Below are 16,821 nucleotides of genomic sequence, written 5' to 3'. Positions count from 1 at the left end.
CTTTAACACCTTGGAAACAGAAGCATGGCTGACAAATTGAAAATAACATACTGCATGCGTGGTAGCTGAAGTGATTTATAGGGAAACCATCTTTTAAAAATCTGGCACCAGTCCCAGTAGATTATTTTACGATTTAAGATTACAAATTTTGATAAAAGTTTATCAAAGTTGATAAAGGCATATTAAATGCTAATCAAACCATTCTGTTTGAACTTGCCACAAATCTACAGAACTTTTTTATTGTATAAATTAAAAATCATGTAACATTTAAGATTATACAAGGGTTTCCCGCAGAACTGTCAGCTTTCTGACATAAAGCTCTGACATAACTCACATGATCTTCACTGAAATGTCAGTTCATCATTCATTCACAGTTCACTGTAACCATAAGCCATAAAATTTGACTGCCTTCACACAGAGCAATGTGAAATTGATGACCAAGTCTTCGGCTGTGACATTTGTCACTGTGACCTGATTGTTAATCTGCTCTGTTAAGCATATGTAACAGTAAATGATTCATTTCTGTGGCCACAAATGAAATGCCTGAGACTCAGATTTAGAGAACATTATATCATTGGTGTGTATAACACACACAGAGTAAGGTTTCATGTCCTTAACTTGAGACTGTCCTGATTGATCAGTGGCTCTGAATCCCAGCAATGTCTTGACCTTGAGTGATCTATAACGGAAAGAAAGCATTTCAGATCAGGTCCATAAGTGCCGTGCCGAAATGCAGTATTGTAAATGTAGTAAATGCAAAAGTAATGCTTTATCCATTAATTACACAATCCTTGTGAGAATGTGAGTGCATCGAGTTTAAGCATCCGACGCTGAAAATATTCTTAAAAAATTGTTAATGTTGCCTGTGTCTTTTCAGTTGTAATAATGTATTGCTTGCAATATTCCCCACAAACTTATCACTAAGACTCGAACATCTTTAGAAAGCACATTTTGCGATGAGCAGCTGTGAACACTTTTTTTGTCATGTTCAAGATAAACAAATGATGATCTGTGAAGATGTATGATTATAATTTTGTGGGTTTCTTCCCACATACACTTCTTAGATGATTAAACATATAAAAACCTTAATAGAAATAGTTCACCTGGCCCAAACGTAAATTACAAGTCTAATATTTGCAGTATACTTGTTTATCACCACTGTACATGCAGCTAGTGGTTAGACTGAAAGAGTTATAAGTCAATAATCAGCTGTAACCTACTATTAAAACAATGTACTCACTGTTGTAAGATAGGATCCTGACAAATCTAAAGGGATTGTATTTGAAGGCGATGGGCTCCAGGTGTTGGCCTGGTTTTCTACACGGAGCTGCTTGACTCTGCTCTGGAGGTAACGTAGAAGCTTAAATGAAGCCACGTCTGAGGGGCTGTGGGAGGCAGCAACATGGAGGGAGGGAGAGCAAACTGAATTCTGAGCTTCCTGATGGGGGGAAAGACACAGAGCGATAGAGGTTTTTGTCAATAAACAAATGAATATTAGATATCTTTAAGTTACATATCTGTAAGAGCTTGGTCTTCATGCCCACACAGGAACAGTAAAACATTTACCTTTGCACCAAGCGTCATCTTTCCTTCAAGCCTCTCAGGCTTTCTCTGCCTCTCATCTCGAGTCTTTGATGTTTTTCTGGAAAACAAACGTTGCATTTGAAAGGTTGTTTAAGTTGTGAATAATTTACATAACTGCATGAAGGAGTTATGGGTTTGAATGTATAGTTAGTGTTACATCTATGGTATAAAATGCATATCGTAGTGAGCTGAGGTGAGATTGTGCTCTTGTTAGGATAGACAGCTGGTTAGTATGTCATCTATTTCCCACAGACACAGAAACCAGTTACCTGCCCCTTAACAACTTTGTCTTGCACCTGTGGGATAGCAAAAATTAGAGCAAAATTTAAATATGGAAAAACATTTTTTGATTTGATTTGATCACATTTCTTGTATTCTGGGCCATATTTGAGAGAGGAGCAAATTTGTTTTACATTTCCAAATAGTATGGGAGATCACTGATTAATACTGGGAAAAGAACAAAATGAATATGCCTGTATTTTCACTTAGTTTGTTCACCTTTCCAGTTCAGCTGTCAGCTCTTCTTCAAACTTGCATGCCAGACGAGCTGCAGTCTGTTCCTTCCACTGACCCATGCTCCTCTGAACCTGCCTGAGCTCCAGGTCTTTGGCTTTCAGCTGTTTGCGAAGAGATGCTGTCACTCCTCCTCCCTCAGCTCCTCCATCACACATATGAGCCCAGTTCAGACTGCTTAACTCCTCAATGTGCTCCTGCAGAAATATGATGTGGCACAACAATAAGTTATGACGTTTTTGTGTCTATATGCACAGACATGAGCTATACAAAGTGTGTTAAGTTCATACCTGAATGAGACGTTCCTTTAGAGAATCCAAGGCTTGGTCTCTCTCCATCCTCAGCTGCTGCCTCTGGATGCTCAATTCTCGCTCCTGAAAAAATATGAACTTGTAGACATGTATTCATGTGTACATTTAATATGCTCTATTTGCAAACACCAGGCACCGTGCAGCATGTAAACTATACCTTGTCTTTTCTCAGCTGCTCAGTAGTTTGTTCGTGTGAATCAAGCTCCTGGTGTAGATGGCTAATCAAGTGTTTCAACTGCTCTCTTAGTGTTCTCAGGTTTGTAAGAGCCTCAGCTACTGTAGGGCTGCACAATACAAAGGCATCACAATTAGAAGCTAATCATTAAACACGCCATGTTGTCTACAAAGTATTCACTTCTTTCTAAACTAGATATGTATGTAAGAGCAGGAAGTTAGACCTGGGAGGTAGTTGCACAGAACTTTGTTTGGCTCCACTCTGCTCCACTAAGAGGTGTAGCTGCTGGCACTCTGCTCCCACCTCCTGGGCCCACTGCTGTTCCAGCTCAGCTGTGATTTGGTTATGGGTGCCCTCTCTTTCTTCTAGCATCACCTGCAGCCTGGCAGCCTCTTTCTCTGCCAGCTGAACAGCCTGCTCCAGCTGTAGCACTGCCCTCTGACTCTCCTGTGACCACAGACCACACCATGTCAGCTTTTCTATATCACCATATCTCTTTATGTGCCTGCAAATGATTGCTTTCTGTGGTTTTCTTATCACCTGTGCCATCTGTCTCTGCAACTTCTGCAGCTCAGCTTGGTGCTCCTCTTTCAGTGATTTGCAAATAACAGCCAGCAAAGACTCATGCTCTCTCTGCTGCGCACAGCTTTCACTCTCCAACTCCTGCACTCTCTTACATATAAAAAGAAAATCATGCAAAGACAGAATGAAAATTTACTCTGACTTATTTAAGATGGCAATGTTACACGTCCTGGGTGAGCGAGTCATCTTACTGTTTTTAGTTCCACCACTTTATGTTGAAGAGCCAGTGCTTTACTCTTCTCTCGCTGCATCTCACTCCTCATGCTTTCCAGGCTCTTTCTGTTCTGCTCTTCCAGTATCCCACAATGCACCTGCACAGCTTCCACTTTTTCTGCCTCCCACTTCCTCCTCTCCTCCTCTATTGCTTTGTGTACCTGAATGGGAGCATACTGTGCATATCAAGCAATCAATTGAAAAAGATTGCATATTTTAGGCAGGGGATTATCAGAATACCTTTTCCAAGGCTTCTACATGCAGCTCCTCTTCGCGGTCCTTTGCCTCCTCCTTCTGCTGCTCCAGAGAATTCCTCAGCTTCTTTGCCTCTTCTTCTTTTAGCTGCCAGAATGGGAGAGGATCACATCTTGAAAAGTAACCCTGTGGAGTGTTTTACTTACTGTATATATAGTGTATAGTGTAATAATCATGAAAAGAACATAGACAAGTGTGTGACTAGTGGCACCCATACTTACAATACACTTACATACAATACATACAGTACATGTAAGGTACTTTGGATAAAACAGTTCACCAAATAGTTTAGATTGAGACAGTGGATTTAACATATTCAGGAAAAACTGACCTGAATGGAACTTTTTAAGGACTCAATGTGTCGTATGAGAGTCAGAGCTTGTTCTTTCAAAGCGTCTGCCTTCTCCTCTTCAGTCTGCTTATTAACCTGAGGACACAACAGCCAGAAGGATTGCTACAGTTAAACTGTGATGACGTAATTTGAAGAATCAATATTTTTTGTTTTGCAGACATGTCTGTCACCTTTTGGATTTGCTGTTCATGAGCCAAAGTCAAATCTTTCTTTTGCTGCTTCAACGCTGCTTCCTGCATTAAAAAATGAGGAACCCTAATTACTTGTTACTTAATGTTACATTAGAAAAAAACATGACTTGTAGACTTAGAAAACCTCAGACAGCCTCCGTTTGCCTCAGCACTTACCATCATTCTATGGGCTTGCTCCTGGGCTTCTTTCAGTGCATTGCAGTGCTGGGTTTTCAGGTGTTGTAGCTCCCCCTTCAGTCCATCTCTTTCTGCTTGTAAGGCCCCACATTGTTTCTGTAAATCTAGTAGCTTCAGTTCCTTCTGTGCCAACATCTTCTCCAGAGTACCCACTCTGACCTTGCATTCTCCCAGTTCACCCTGCAGCTCGCCCACCTGAACCTCTACTGCCTGACAGAAAGAGATACACCAAAAACAGTTGGGACAGTCAAAAAATAACAAATAAACAAAAAGTGGATGTTGACAGTGTGTCATTTGCTTCGTGTATGTCATTGTCATTAGGTGCCACCTTTATCTGATCCTTTTTCTGCCTCCGTTTCTCCTCCAGATGAGCACACCTGTTCCTCAGTAAGCTTTCTGCCTCTGTGACTCTCTGGAGCTCCTCACGAGTCTCCTCCAACTTCTGCTCCAAGATCATACACATAACCAGAGATATTTTAAAACACAGAAAATAAATCTGTCTTTCACACAAAACCCAGTACCTTCTCCCTGTAGCTTTACTCAAAGTGAGAAACAATAACTATAAAAAAACAACATAAATAAAATGATACATATAGAATCTAGAAATACTTGTCAACGTGTTCAATAAATAATCTGTGATCCAAATATCAACAAAAGGGTTACTGCTGGTTTTTAATACAAAGACTAAGGTGAAAGCTTAGCAATGTTTTTTGATGCTGTAAAATGTTTGTTTACATTATTAACAGTAAAATAGGCCATATTTTTTGTTATGACCTTTTGGCCTCATATAAAACACAACATACCTATTTTCTTCATTAAGTAAAAGTCTTTGAATACATAAGAGAATTTACCTTTAATATTTAATATAGTAAAAAATTGCTGATTGAAGTGCTACTGCACAACAAACCCATTACTACCCTATGATTTGAATGGCTGAAAATGTTTTGTTGTTATTTCATCATCTAAAATAATGTTGTAGTTATAATTTTGTATGTTTCATTATGTTATATTATTTAGAATTTGACTTTTATAGTGTGAACACTGTTGTAATTACTTTAAATTATTTTAATCTTGTTATTGTCATGATAGTTATAGATATAAACAGGTCTTAACACAGTACTTCTTGCATGGACTCTAGCTTCTCTCTTCCACGTCGCTGTTCAGCAAACAGTTCTGTTTTGGCACTATCCAGCTGTCTGTCCATGTCCTCCCTCTCCAGCACTGACATGATGACACTGGGCTGTTTGTGGAACAGCAGAGATACAAAAAAGTTTAGTATTAAGAAAAAACCTGACATGTTAAAACATGTGAATGACTGAGCACAACCAAGAATGTGAAAGACAAATTGCTTGATTCAGGTTTCATTACCCTCTCCGTGAAGACTCCATCCTTTACAGTCTGTTTACATTGACTCAGAGTTGCGAGTTCTTCTTCCATGTCTCTTACCTCAAGGATACAGGACTCTCTCTGCCTCTGCAGCTCATGCAGCTGGCAACTACAACACATTCATTGTCGTATTACTAATTTTACAGAACTATCCTTTATACAGAACAGGATTATGTTGATGCAATGTGATCTTACCATGTTGATACATGCGGCTTTGTATATAATTCAATTAGTAGGAGTTTGGTTTTATACCTAATAGAGTCCTTCCCTGCCCTGCTGTCTCTCAGAATGAACTCCAGAGTCCTCTTCTCCTTCTCCATCTTTGCTGTCTCTACAGTCAGTCGCTCTAATTCCTGCAAGGCATGCTGAGACATGTACCATAAACTGTGAGTATTAGTGAGACTTCTGTACAGTGTTCTGATAAACTACCGTATATAAGATGCTATACTTTACCTTTCTTCTCTGTTGAAGTTCAGAGAGGGAGACCTCAACATTTTTTAACTGTGTCTTCTTCAACTGTAGTGTCTCCTCCTCTTTCTCACATTTCTAAACCAGACACACAAACCAAATAAGCGAAGTCTCATACACAAATGCGCAGGAGAATTCATACAGTTAACATAAAAACATTTCTCAATTTATACTAAATATGATAATAAAATACTCTGGGAGACTCATTCTCACTTGTCGGAGTGTAGAGAGCTGATGTTTCATCTTGGCCCAATCAGACTGCATCTTCTCTGATGTCCTTTCAGGCCTGCATCTCCTGCTCCAGTGAGTCATTTCTTCATCTGTGTCCTTGTCATTGTCACCCAAAGAACACACAAGTCTGTAAAACACAAACATGCACAGTGTGTAAGTCAGAAATATATGCAAAATAAGCATTTTAAAATTGTACACAACACTGAAGAGAAGACCAAAATATTTAGTAAGTTTTTAAATGTTCTTCCATTTGCTTTACCTGTAAGTTTCTCTCTTATTACGCTGTGCTTTACGGGCAGAAGGACTTCTGTTTCGTACATTTCCATAAGAGGATCTCTGGCCTTTGTAAACAAAGAAAGGCAAATTCTGAGACATTTAGAGATTCAAATGTTCTTATATTACTGTGGACCAATAAAGGAATCCACAGTCAGATCTTGCTTTACCTGATGTAGATTGAGGTTCACTCTCTTCCTGTGTGGGTGTGTCATAGTCACTCTGGTTGGTACAGTAGTCATCCATGCCTGTGACAGATTGAATGAGAGAGCGCCATCCTGTGAAGGGGTCACACAAATGATGTTAACTGTATTAGTCCTGTTAGTACTATTTTCTACATTTAAATAGTTTGTTTCCAAGCATTTCTTGATTTTAATCTTTCATTATCCCTTAAATGTTTCAGTTTGTGCTGTTAACTGTTTTGTTAGTGGCTATATTTCAAGTGGTGGTATCTTATATATAAACATGTTTTGTCATTTTTAAATGAGAATTGCTTCACAATTTTCTGCATTCTCTCACCTGGCCGCCTGTGAATATGCTGCCTGACTTGCTCTGTACAAACTGAGTCAAGGTCACTGTCAATGGACACGGTGTCAAAACTCCACACAGGTACTCCTATAAAAGAAACAAGCAGCCTACATTCCCTGTTTGTAGTGAATGAATTTCCAGGAGGATTAGCTGGACTGTGCTTGCAGATGCAGTGTAATCTGTGTGTGGTACCTGCCAAGCACCTGGCCTTAGGAGAACGGCTGTTGTTCTGCCGTGGGGTTTCATGTTCTGTTACAACCTCTGTTCTGAGAGAGACTGAAAGTGGAGAGAGACAAAACAAAAGAGTACAGGACCCATAAAAGGAAAAGGAATAAAAGTCTAGAGGCAGGCTAGCGTGCTGTAGAGGCTGCAATGTAAACTACAACTCACAAAACAAAATTGCTGTTACAAACAATATACTCATTGTACTATTCTTGGGGATGAAGATGTAAGTTTTTCCTTTGGGTGCCACTTCAAATTAAAAGGGTTCATCCCCTTGCGAGCATGAATGTTTAATTAGGTTATGTGTGTAAAGTGGACATTTTGGCCTAAGGGTACTGCAAAAGCACACGTCCAAAATGGAAAGGTTTCATCCTCTGAAGGTAATGAATGGGCTCTGTCAATTTCAAGGCAATAATTTCAAGGAAAGTTCTGGGTGTTAGATTTAATCCTCTGGGCACTCTAAATATCTGACGATAAATTGATGCGACTTTGGTTCCAGAAGAAAGGTCTTTAAAATCATTAGGAATAATCCTCAGGGGAGCATGAATATCCATAACAAATTAAATGGCAACCTGTCAAGTATTTATGGAGATAACCTGCTCCGAAGTGGACACACAGACGGACAGAGACAGAAGGATAACTTTTTTCTTAATCTTCATGTGTTGAAACTAAGAGCAATAATGAAAATTATGTGCATGTTTGACAGCTCTTTGTTTCTCAAGAGTTTGTAAAGAGAGTACTCACTGCTGTCATCATCACCAAGCATCTGTGGTGTGTTGTATCTCTCTCCAGCTCTTGCTTTCTCACTAACATGTGATGTATTTACTCCATAGCTGTCAGAAAGACATTTCTCCAGTTCCTTTCTTTGACATGACTTGTTTGACTGGCAATAGTGAGCAGGCTCTGTGTCTTCACCGCTTTTCTCAGTCGTTGCTGCTCCTCTTCTGTCGACATTAAGAACATTTTGTCCCTTTTGTTCACTCTGACAAGTGTCACAGTCAGATATCTCTGTCCTCTCAGCCTCTTCTTCTTTGTCTAGTTGCTGCATATTACTCTCTGGCAATGCCATTTCCACCATCTCGTCTCTGAAGCGTCCGACAAAGTCCTCAGTGCAGATGCTGTCTGAAGGAGGGTGGGATGCTCCTGCCATCCTTCCCTCGTAACAGGTGTCTCCAAGCAGTCTCTCGAGCCTCCAGATGACCTGCTCCCTCTGAGACTCTATTTCCTCTTTGTCTCTTGTTTTTCTGTCGAACTGTTTAGTTTCCGCATGAGAGACAGGACCTTCCCAGCAGCCTGAGGTCTTCTCTGGGGAAAGAGCAGAGGAGAGATGGGCTGCTTTTGTGTGAAGAAAAAGCTTGGTCCTGCTGTACTGTTGCACTTTGGAGGCAACACTTTCATATAAACAGATGTTACCCAGTTAAGCAATTAAGATACCTGGCTTACGTTATGTTGACAAAAAACCTGTGGCCCTTAAGGTACTTGCTATTTCTATTACTGCAAGTTATTTCCCTTAACAGCCTATACAAGGACATGGCTTTGGCTTAAAACAAACTGATACTGATATTCAAATGTTACCTGATGTTTGCTTCATTGTTGGAGTGTGTATCAAATCAAGATAAGACATGGGAGTGTCATTTGTTTGGGTTGTACTTCCAAGGCCTGTGTCTTTGCTTAGAGATTCACTCCACCCAAAAGGAGCTAGAAAAAAATCCAAAGCACAGATTATCACTTGAAAAAACAAAAATCTCCAAATTTGGTATTAGGTGTGTGTTATGACATAAATTACCTGCATCGCTGCAATCACACTCTCTGGAAATTGCCTGACGTTTTTGGGGCTGGACCTGCGTACATTAATCACACTTACTGCTTAAAAAATGTAGTCCCTATTACACATACATACAAGTAGACAGACAGCAGTGGAGGAAGAGGCATTTGGATAATTTACTTAAGTAAAAGTAGCAATACTACAGTGTAAAAATACTCTGTTACAAGTAAAAGTCCTGCATTTAAAATCATATTTATGTAAAAGTACAAAAGTATTAGCATCAAAATATACTTGAAGTAGTAAAAGTAAAAGTACTCATTATGCAGAATGGCCCATTTCAGAATCATATATATTATATTGTTGAATTATAATTTTTGATGCATTAATGAGTTCATCACTGCAATGTTGCAGCTGGTAAAAGTGGGACTAAGTTTAATTACTTCATATACTGAAGGGTAGCTTAACCTATAATAATATATAATAATGTATTAGTTGATTTATATGTTATATTGATAGTCTAAATCTGTAAAGTAACTTAAGTTATCAAATAAATGTAGTGGAGTAAAAAGTACAATATTTGCCTCACAAATGTAGTGAAGTAGAAGTAAAAAGTGGCATAAAATGGAAATACTCAAGTACAAGTACCTTAAAATTGTACTGAAGTATAGTAGTTGAGTAAATGTACTAAGTTACATTCCACCACTGAGACACAGACAGGCAGACAGACAGAATGAAAATCACAGACCTGCAGCTGACCAAGCTGAGCATCGATAGCATCCAGGAGAAAGTCACAGTGGTCCAGTTTGAGAGACTGAGAATCCAGTTCAAACACACTGCTGTTGTCATCGAAATCTGTGAGGGCAGACAAAAGGGTTAACAAGTGTGCGAGTAGGTGCAAACTCCCAAGACAGTGAGACATACATGATATAGATGCACTGCTTATAAAATCTCAGACCAGTGTAAAGAAGCTCATCTGTGCCCACTGCATCTCTTTCTGCTCCATCATGGCCTCTGTCAGCCATGTCCTAAAGACAAATATGCAGACACTCAGCAATACTATAGAAACACAAAATCCCTAGTATCCACCAATGGTTAAGGCTGGGCAGTCATGAGGAGTGGGGGGTTTATGTTGCTCAGTTGTCCAGGAAACCAAAGACAATTTAGCTACAGCAAGCCAAAATGACTTCTTTTCACTAAGAAGACTATAAATTCCTGTGCCTTCCTGTCTCTCCCACTCCCCACAATGAACATTAAGTACGAGCTTTAAAAGTTAGTCCACTGTAATGCAGGATTTTCCGCTCAAATGTTTAGCTTATTATTATTATTATTATTAAGCCTTTACCATTAGTGGATTTTAGATTATAAAACTGCGCAGATAGCAAAGTTATTTAACACCACTAACATGCCATATGACCGAAAAACAGACGGTTTACTTGAATCACAGAAGCTAGTCTGTCTGAAACTCCCTAATGATTTCATTTACATGGAACTAGGTTATATAAAGACACAAAAATATCAAGTTTGAAATTCCTAAATCATTCCACCACCATTGTACTGCCTCAAACATCCATACGTACTTACTTTCAGTGGACAAACGAGAGACTTTAAATCGATGCTGAACTTCTTCAGTGAAGTAGGTTTAGCTACACAGCCGCTGCACTGTCTTGACTGACAGGAGCGTCAGTTGGTTGCCCTGGAAACGGTGTAACAGCTCGTGGGTCACAGGACTGTGCGCACCAGTCACCTGTCCGGAGGAGCACTGCCGCGCGCACGGCGGCAATATTAGCGCCAGAGAAAGCCCAGAAGAGAGTTGGTAGGGCCAAGATTTTAGAAATACTGAAGTCATGAGTCCCCCTTAAAAAAATATTGACCAGCAGACACCAAAAAAAAAAAAAGTCTGTAAAATGGTCTAAATATTTGGATTTTTCACATAGGCCTATATTTATGCAAATACCTGTACAATTATATTGTCTGTATTATTTTTCCTAACATGAAGGTCTAAAAGCAGTTTCAAAGCCTTCTCCAAAGTGACAGAAATAAGGTCTTTGTGGAGAAGTAATTGATTCATGATTTGTTTGTGTTGGCCTATAAAGGTAATACAAATTAGATATATTGTGGACCAGCTGGTTAAATACCCAACATGTGTAAGATTCAGTTGTAGAAAGTTAACTCTCCTTTCAGGGCCTGACAAATGCATGACCTCAGTATCCTCAGTGGTAGCTATGGCCCTGATAATTTTACTTTACAATAGTGGTTCTTAAAGTAGGAAATATGGTTGGACCCTCATAGTGTCCAAAGAAAACAACATCATGAGTCACATGAGATTTGATTGATTAATCAAAATGTCAGGGGTTTGATCATTTGCATTGTATCTCATTCATACAGTGTCGCACTTCAGGCTTTTTGATACAATGTACAGCCACAGCAAATATGCCAATATTTAAACCTCTAAACACCCTTCTGTCCTGAGTCTGAGTACTTTTCTCTGCCTGGTGGTCAACATATTAAAAATGGCCTGGGCACACTACTGCACTTAACAGGATGCAAAGTATACAGCGTCAGGAATGAAGCTTAGGTTCACCTGTAACAACCTCAATGACAAACTCATGCAGGGCTTTTGTCATTTTCTGTATTTATTATTTTGTCCACCTAATAAAACTGTTCTGCGCTACATTGTGTAGCTTCCTACTAGGTCTAGGCTTACTATACTACCTTAAGTAGTAATGGTACAGTATTACTGCTGCAGTTTTGATCCTCTTAATTCTCACAAAAACTATTTAGGGTTGTCAGTTTTTTCATAAGGGTTGTTATTAATTTAAATGAGAGACACTTTTTTGTACTAAAACTGGCAAACAATCTCAAATATGTGATTTAAACCCATCCCATCTTCAAGCTGTTGCGGAGGGAGAAAATAAAGCAGACAGATTTCCAGTGTCAACAATAACAACTTTATTATCTTATTTTTTTCATTATTGTGTCTTTGTTGTTTAAAGATCATGTTATACAAGTATAAATTAAGGGAGAAAATACACAATAAAAAAAAAAAGAAAAGGAACCTCAGTTGAATCCGCAGTTACACCTGAATACACCTACGCGTATTTGGGGAGTAAGAGCAGTAGTCAAGGCAGGTCAATCACCTTTGACCTCCTGTACCAGGCCGCTGTTGTGATGCGTCTCATAACTTTCATCATCGTACAGATTATTATTATCACCGCCATCTCACCACAAAGCCGTGAGTCACAGTCCAAGGAGAAGCAGGGTTCAGTTAGACAAGGCAAGACAAATCTCTCCATCTTCATTAGTTTACTTCTGCCTCAAAACTGAGCAGCATGGAATGAGAAGGAAACGTGTGCCACACATGCACACAATTCAAGCTCATTATGCATAAAAACAGTATGAAAACACCAACATAAGAATAATGGCACCTGTGAGAAGGTAGAAATTAGAACAGAAAATAAAAGCATGAAAATTAAAGCTAAAAATCACTCCATAGTTAATTAAGGGTTGGGTGAGATGAAATGAAAGAAACGATGTGAGGGGGTTTACATTAGAACCCTCCGATTTAGGGAAGGCAAATGAAGAGGGTTTTTTTAGTCTACAGTACACTCTCCACATACGCTTTGGTTGTTTTTTCCCCTTTCTGCATTAAGCAGACAACTGTTCTCTTTGAAGCAACAACAGCCATGAACTAACAAATCTACGCCTCACTGCGTTATTGCTACAGCTGTCTGATACTGTACAGGCCCTCACTGGGGCAACTTCAGTAGGCAAGGACTGAGGTCACGTCATTTGGAAATACATTGATTAAAACATATGATCAGCTCTCCACTATCATTCAAAATATAACATGTATTTTCAAATATAAAATCATCTCAAAAACAATATATTAAAGTAAATCTCTTGTAACCTGACTAGATTAACTTTCTGTTTGTAGATGTCATGATACAAAATTAAGTGTACAATGCCAGTTTTCAAGATAGCAAAAATTATCTTGCTGCAACAGTGTCCATCCTTATACGTGACACCTTTGATATGATTTTAAGTGTACACAACCTTTATCAATAGCTCGTATCTTTGTACGTGAGTCTGTGTGAAGAGCATAGACAAGAGGAGAACCAAAGCAGTAATTAGTAAAAATTAAAGGAATAGTTTGACATATTGGGAAATACACTTATTTGCTTCTTTTTGTGTGCCAAAAGTTATGAGGGACTACACCGTCTGCCAAAAGTTAAATAACAAAATTGATATCACTCTCATGTCTGTCTGTTCAACACAGCAGCTGGTTATCTTAGCTTAGCATAAAGACTGGAAGCAGGCGAAAACAGCTAGCCTGGTTTTTCCTGAAGGTAAATAATTCCAGCTACCATGACATCTAAACTAATTAACATGTTATATCCTGTTTGTGTAATTTACACAAAACCCAAAGTGTAAAAACGACAACTTGTGGTTTTTAGGGTGTGTTATGTGCGAGACTATTTCTAGGCCGGGAGCAGTGACTTCCTGAAGATTAAACAACCAAGATATAATGTGTTGATTAATTAACTTTAAAGGTCCTGGTAGGCGGTTTTTGTTACCTTTGGACAAAGCCAGGCTAGCTGTTTCCCTCTGTTCCCAGTCTTTATGCTAAATTAAGCTAACCAGCTGCTGGCTCTTGCTTTATATTTAATGTAAAGACATGAGAGGTATTGATCTTCTCATCTAACTTTTTGCAAAATGAAATAAGCGTGTTTCCAAAAAATGTTGAATTATTCCTTTAAGCATTTAAGAGCTTGAGTGATTGATCAAACTGTGCTCATGACAACCACAAATCAAAAATGCATTAAAACCTTTTTGAGAAGAAGCATCTTTTGTGCAAAAAAAATATCAATTATCATTAATTTCATTATCAAATCATGAATTCACAGATAAACATTTTACATTTTACCAGCTCATTTTATCATGCTGAAAATCTCCTTCACTCTATGTGAATATTCTATGTGAATGTATTTCTTTTCCAGTGCATTTTATACATATTTATGGCCTGCGCATCAGAGGAACTGCCAGATATGTTGATCTATGAAATCATCACTGAACCACGGTTACTAATGTGCTAGTATCAAGGAATCTATAAAAAAAAATATTTTCAGTGTGTTAAGACAGTTTTTGGAAATATAAAACAAGAAATCTGCAGCCAAATTGAGGGTGCATCAGAGTTAACATCCATCTTTGCAGAAACAATCAGGATTAAAAGTTAAAATTACAGCAAATCCTTCAGGCTAAGTCAGTCAATTTTTTTTCAGTTTTGAACAATGCTGTACAGATAACGTAATATTCAGATTAGTATAATTACTCTTCATTTTACAATATCATTCGTTTATCACAAAATATTCACACAAATAGACTAGACGGTAGATACAATCCCTCCAGCCTTGAATTCTACATTCCTAACAATAATTACAAAAAATACCAACTGGTTTTCAAAACATTTTTCTCCGGAGATGTGTAGTGCACAGGTCAGGGGACTCTTTCCCTTGTTCAGTCAATTAAAGGCAAAAGACTGAGGGTACCTTCGTGAGCTGATCCCAGATCAGTATGTCCACAAACACAGATTGAAAGGACTACACATGTGAGCTGTGTTGAGCCTGAAACGGCAGCTGGGGGAGTCCTGTGTGGCTGACTACACAGTGGTGTGCTACAGGAACCAGCCCTGTCTGCTTCTATAACTTCTGACCTCCTGTCAGCTGAAGCCACTCTGGACTCCTCAGAGACACCGATCCAGACTCATGTACAGTTAGTCCTACTGGAAACGTCTGAGCTACGAACTAGTGACTGATGGAGGCTGTGGAGCTAGTGCAATGCACACTACAGAAACCAACATGTTCCTGGAAGTACTGGGTGGTAATTACTGAGTGTCTCAGTGATTTGGTGCTTTGTGTGATCACTGAGAATGTCATCACTGAAAATGGTCACCAAGGATACGGTATGTGTTGCTATGGGAGAGCACCAGAGGACAAGGTAAAGTACATGTAACATCAACACAGAGATATGTACTAACCTATTGTCAACCACAGTGAAAAGTGCTTATTCACTTCTTTGATGGAAATTCCTATTAGAGTGATATTGATGTTCAATGTTGTACATTTGCACTAATGTGTTACAACTAATGGACTAACTACTGCAGATTTTTACTAATCATAATCACAAATGGAAGATGTCTGAAGCATGTTGACTAAAATGTACTGAAGCATAGAGGCAGTTTATATTTAAAATATGAAATGAATATTATTATCTCTACATGGACTATAGTCTAATTGACTACTTAACAGACTGTAATTTCATGTATCTAGAGGGAAACTCCAACATTCACTCCAAATAAATATATTTCTGCACTGGTGCATACTTCATCAGTTGAGATAAACCAGCCTCTACTGTGTAAGAAAGAGATTATTTGCCCAATCAATTAGCTGTTAAGTGTTAAATTAAATAAGTAAATAAGACATGTATGCAGAAAACAATCATATTAATAAGTACAGACAAAATATATAATATAACCATAAAATTGTGAAAGAAATACACACTTTGGAAAAAGGACAGTTCGTGTTTTAAAAATGTATTGGATTACATCACAATGTAATTTTACTTCATAATGCCACTTTCAGCTCATTCAAATTGAGGCCAGTCATAAAAAAAAAAAAAAAAACGCATTATGAAATTAAATAACAATAGATGATAGAATAGAATGGTTATGTTACCTATTTTGTCTGTAGTTATTTATACAATTTAAATTTTATTTTAATTGAATTAATTTTGAACACTTTGTGTCAATACATTTCCAGACACCATTTTCAGGCCTTAGCCTCTTTCTTAAAAAGGGGCAAATAATGAGCACTTGAAGTCATTCCTGTGAAGAAAAAGGGGAACTAATTTAAGATTTATAAAGTAGGTCTAGCATCATCTCAAATGTGTTGAATAAAACGGAGGATGAGGACACTTTTCTTGTAACCTTCAACACTGTTCTGTTTACATGTGCCCGACATGTTCCCTGTAGTTGTCAGTCTATAATCGTGAGCTGCTTTGATATGGGCTTCTATCCAATTGGTAGAACTCTTAAATGGATGAACACAGAAAAGTGCACCTGATTTCAGGAGCGTGCAGGTGCCTTTATTGTGCAGTGTTAAAACTCCAACACCACCTCACATCCACACATCATTAGTGTCAAAGAGGAGTACTCAGGGAACGCCCCTTCTTTTCCCCCATAGTAAAAACAGAATGAGAGTGCACATTTGGAGGTACAGTGTAATCCGAGAGTGTGTGAAATGTACACATTCTCGTGCTCACAAAGGTCCACATGGTGCTCATAAGCCAGCTACGCCCCATTGCTTAAGGACCAGAGGCAGAGCAGTTCCCTGTCCGATGAGGTTAGGAGTGATCCGGGGTGAGTTCCTGGGTTAGAAGATGTCAGGACACATGCTCCAGTCCTGTCTCTCCTTCGCCTCCCAGTAACCTCCCTTGTACACAAAGTTTGTCTCTCCAGTGACTGAGTCCCTCCTCTGGTAAAACCACAACGGCTGGTAACCTTCGTATTCTCTACCTGCGGGAGGAAGCACAGGTGTCAT

General features: G+C 38.8%; 2 protein-coding genes across 5 annotated transcripts in view; both read right to left on the bottom strand.

Annotated features, from left to right (window-relative positions):
* Positions 1-223: 223 nt before the first annotated feature.
* si:ch211-102c2.8 (trichohyalin) lies at positions 224-10,929 on the bottom strand. 3 transcript variants are annotated; one of them, XM_044197116.1, is made up of 30 exons: positions 10,808-10,929; positions 10,182-10,251; positions 9,972-10,078; positions 9,248-9,302; positions 9,037-9,159; positions 8,206-8,766; positions 7,432-7,515; positions 7,231-7,326; positions 6,882-6,989; positions 6,698-6,779; positions 6,421-6,565; positions 6,193-6,285; positions 5,992-6,104; positions 5,722-5,848; positions 5,474-5,593; positions 4,682-4,795; positions 4,333-4,563; positions 4,156-4,218; positions 3,965-4,060; positions 3,619-3,720; positions 3,357-3,539; positions 3,124-3,255; positions 2,807-3,030; positions 2,566-2,692; positions 2,388-2,471; positions 2,083-2,294; positions 1,854-1,880; positions 1,567-1,642; positions 1,241-1,438; positions 224-679 (listed from the first exon to the last, which is right to left on the bottom strand). In XM_044197116.1, exons 2-30 carry the CDS (start codon positions 10,246-10,248, stop codon positions 638-640), a joined length of 3,792 nt encoding a protein of 1,263 aa, XP_044053051.1. In that variant the 5' UTR covers positions 10,249-10,251; positions 10,808-10,929; the 3' UTR covers positions 224-637. The 3 variants fall into 3 exon arrangements, with proteins under 3 accessions (XP_044053051.1, XP_044053053.1, XP_044053052.1); XM_044197118.1 differs by having other exon boundaries at positions 6,882-6,959; XM_044197117.1 differs by lacking the exon at positions 1,854-1,880.
* Positions 10,930-12,151: 1,222 nt separating this feature from the next.
* The window catches only part of osbp2b (oxysterol binding protein 2b), a 49,585-nt gene continuing 44,915 nt past the window's right edge, over positions 12,152-16,821 (bottom strand). For both annotated transcript variants that reach the window (XM_044195440.1, XM_044195439.1), the window contains one exon: positions 12,152-16,796. In XM_044195440.1, coding sequence (XP_044051375.1) covers positions 16,654-16,796 — 143 coding nt within the window. In that variant the 3' untranslated portion in view covers positions 12,152-16,653. The remainder of the gene's footprint in view (positions 16,797-16,821) is intronic.

Source organism: Siniperca chuatsi, linkage group LG5 (assembly GCF_020085105.1).
Source record: "Siniperca chuatsi isolate FFG_IHB_CAS linkage group LG5, ASM2008510v1, whole genome shotgun sequence".
NCBI classification, from domain to species: Eukaryota; Metazoa; Chordata; class Actinopteri; order Centrarchiformes; family Sinipercidae; genus Siniperca; species Siniperca chuatsi.
Note: the sequence above shows the minus strand (reverse complement) of the source record. Positions and strands in the feature narration are given on the sequence as shown.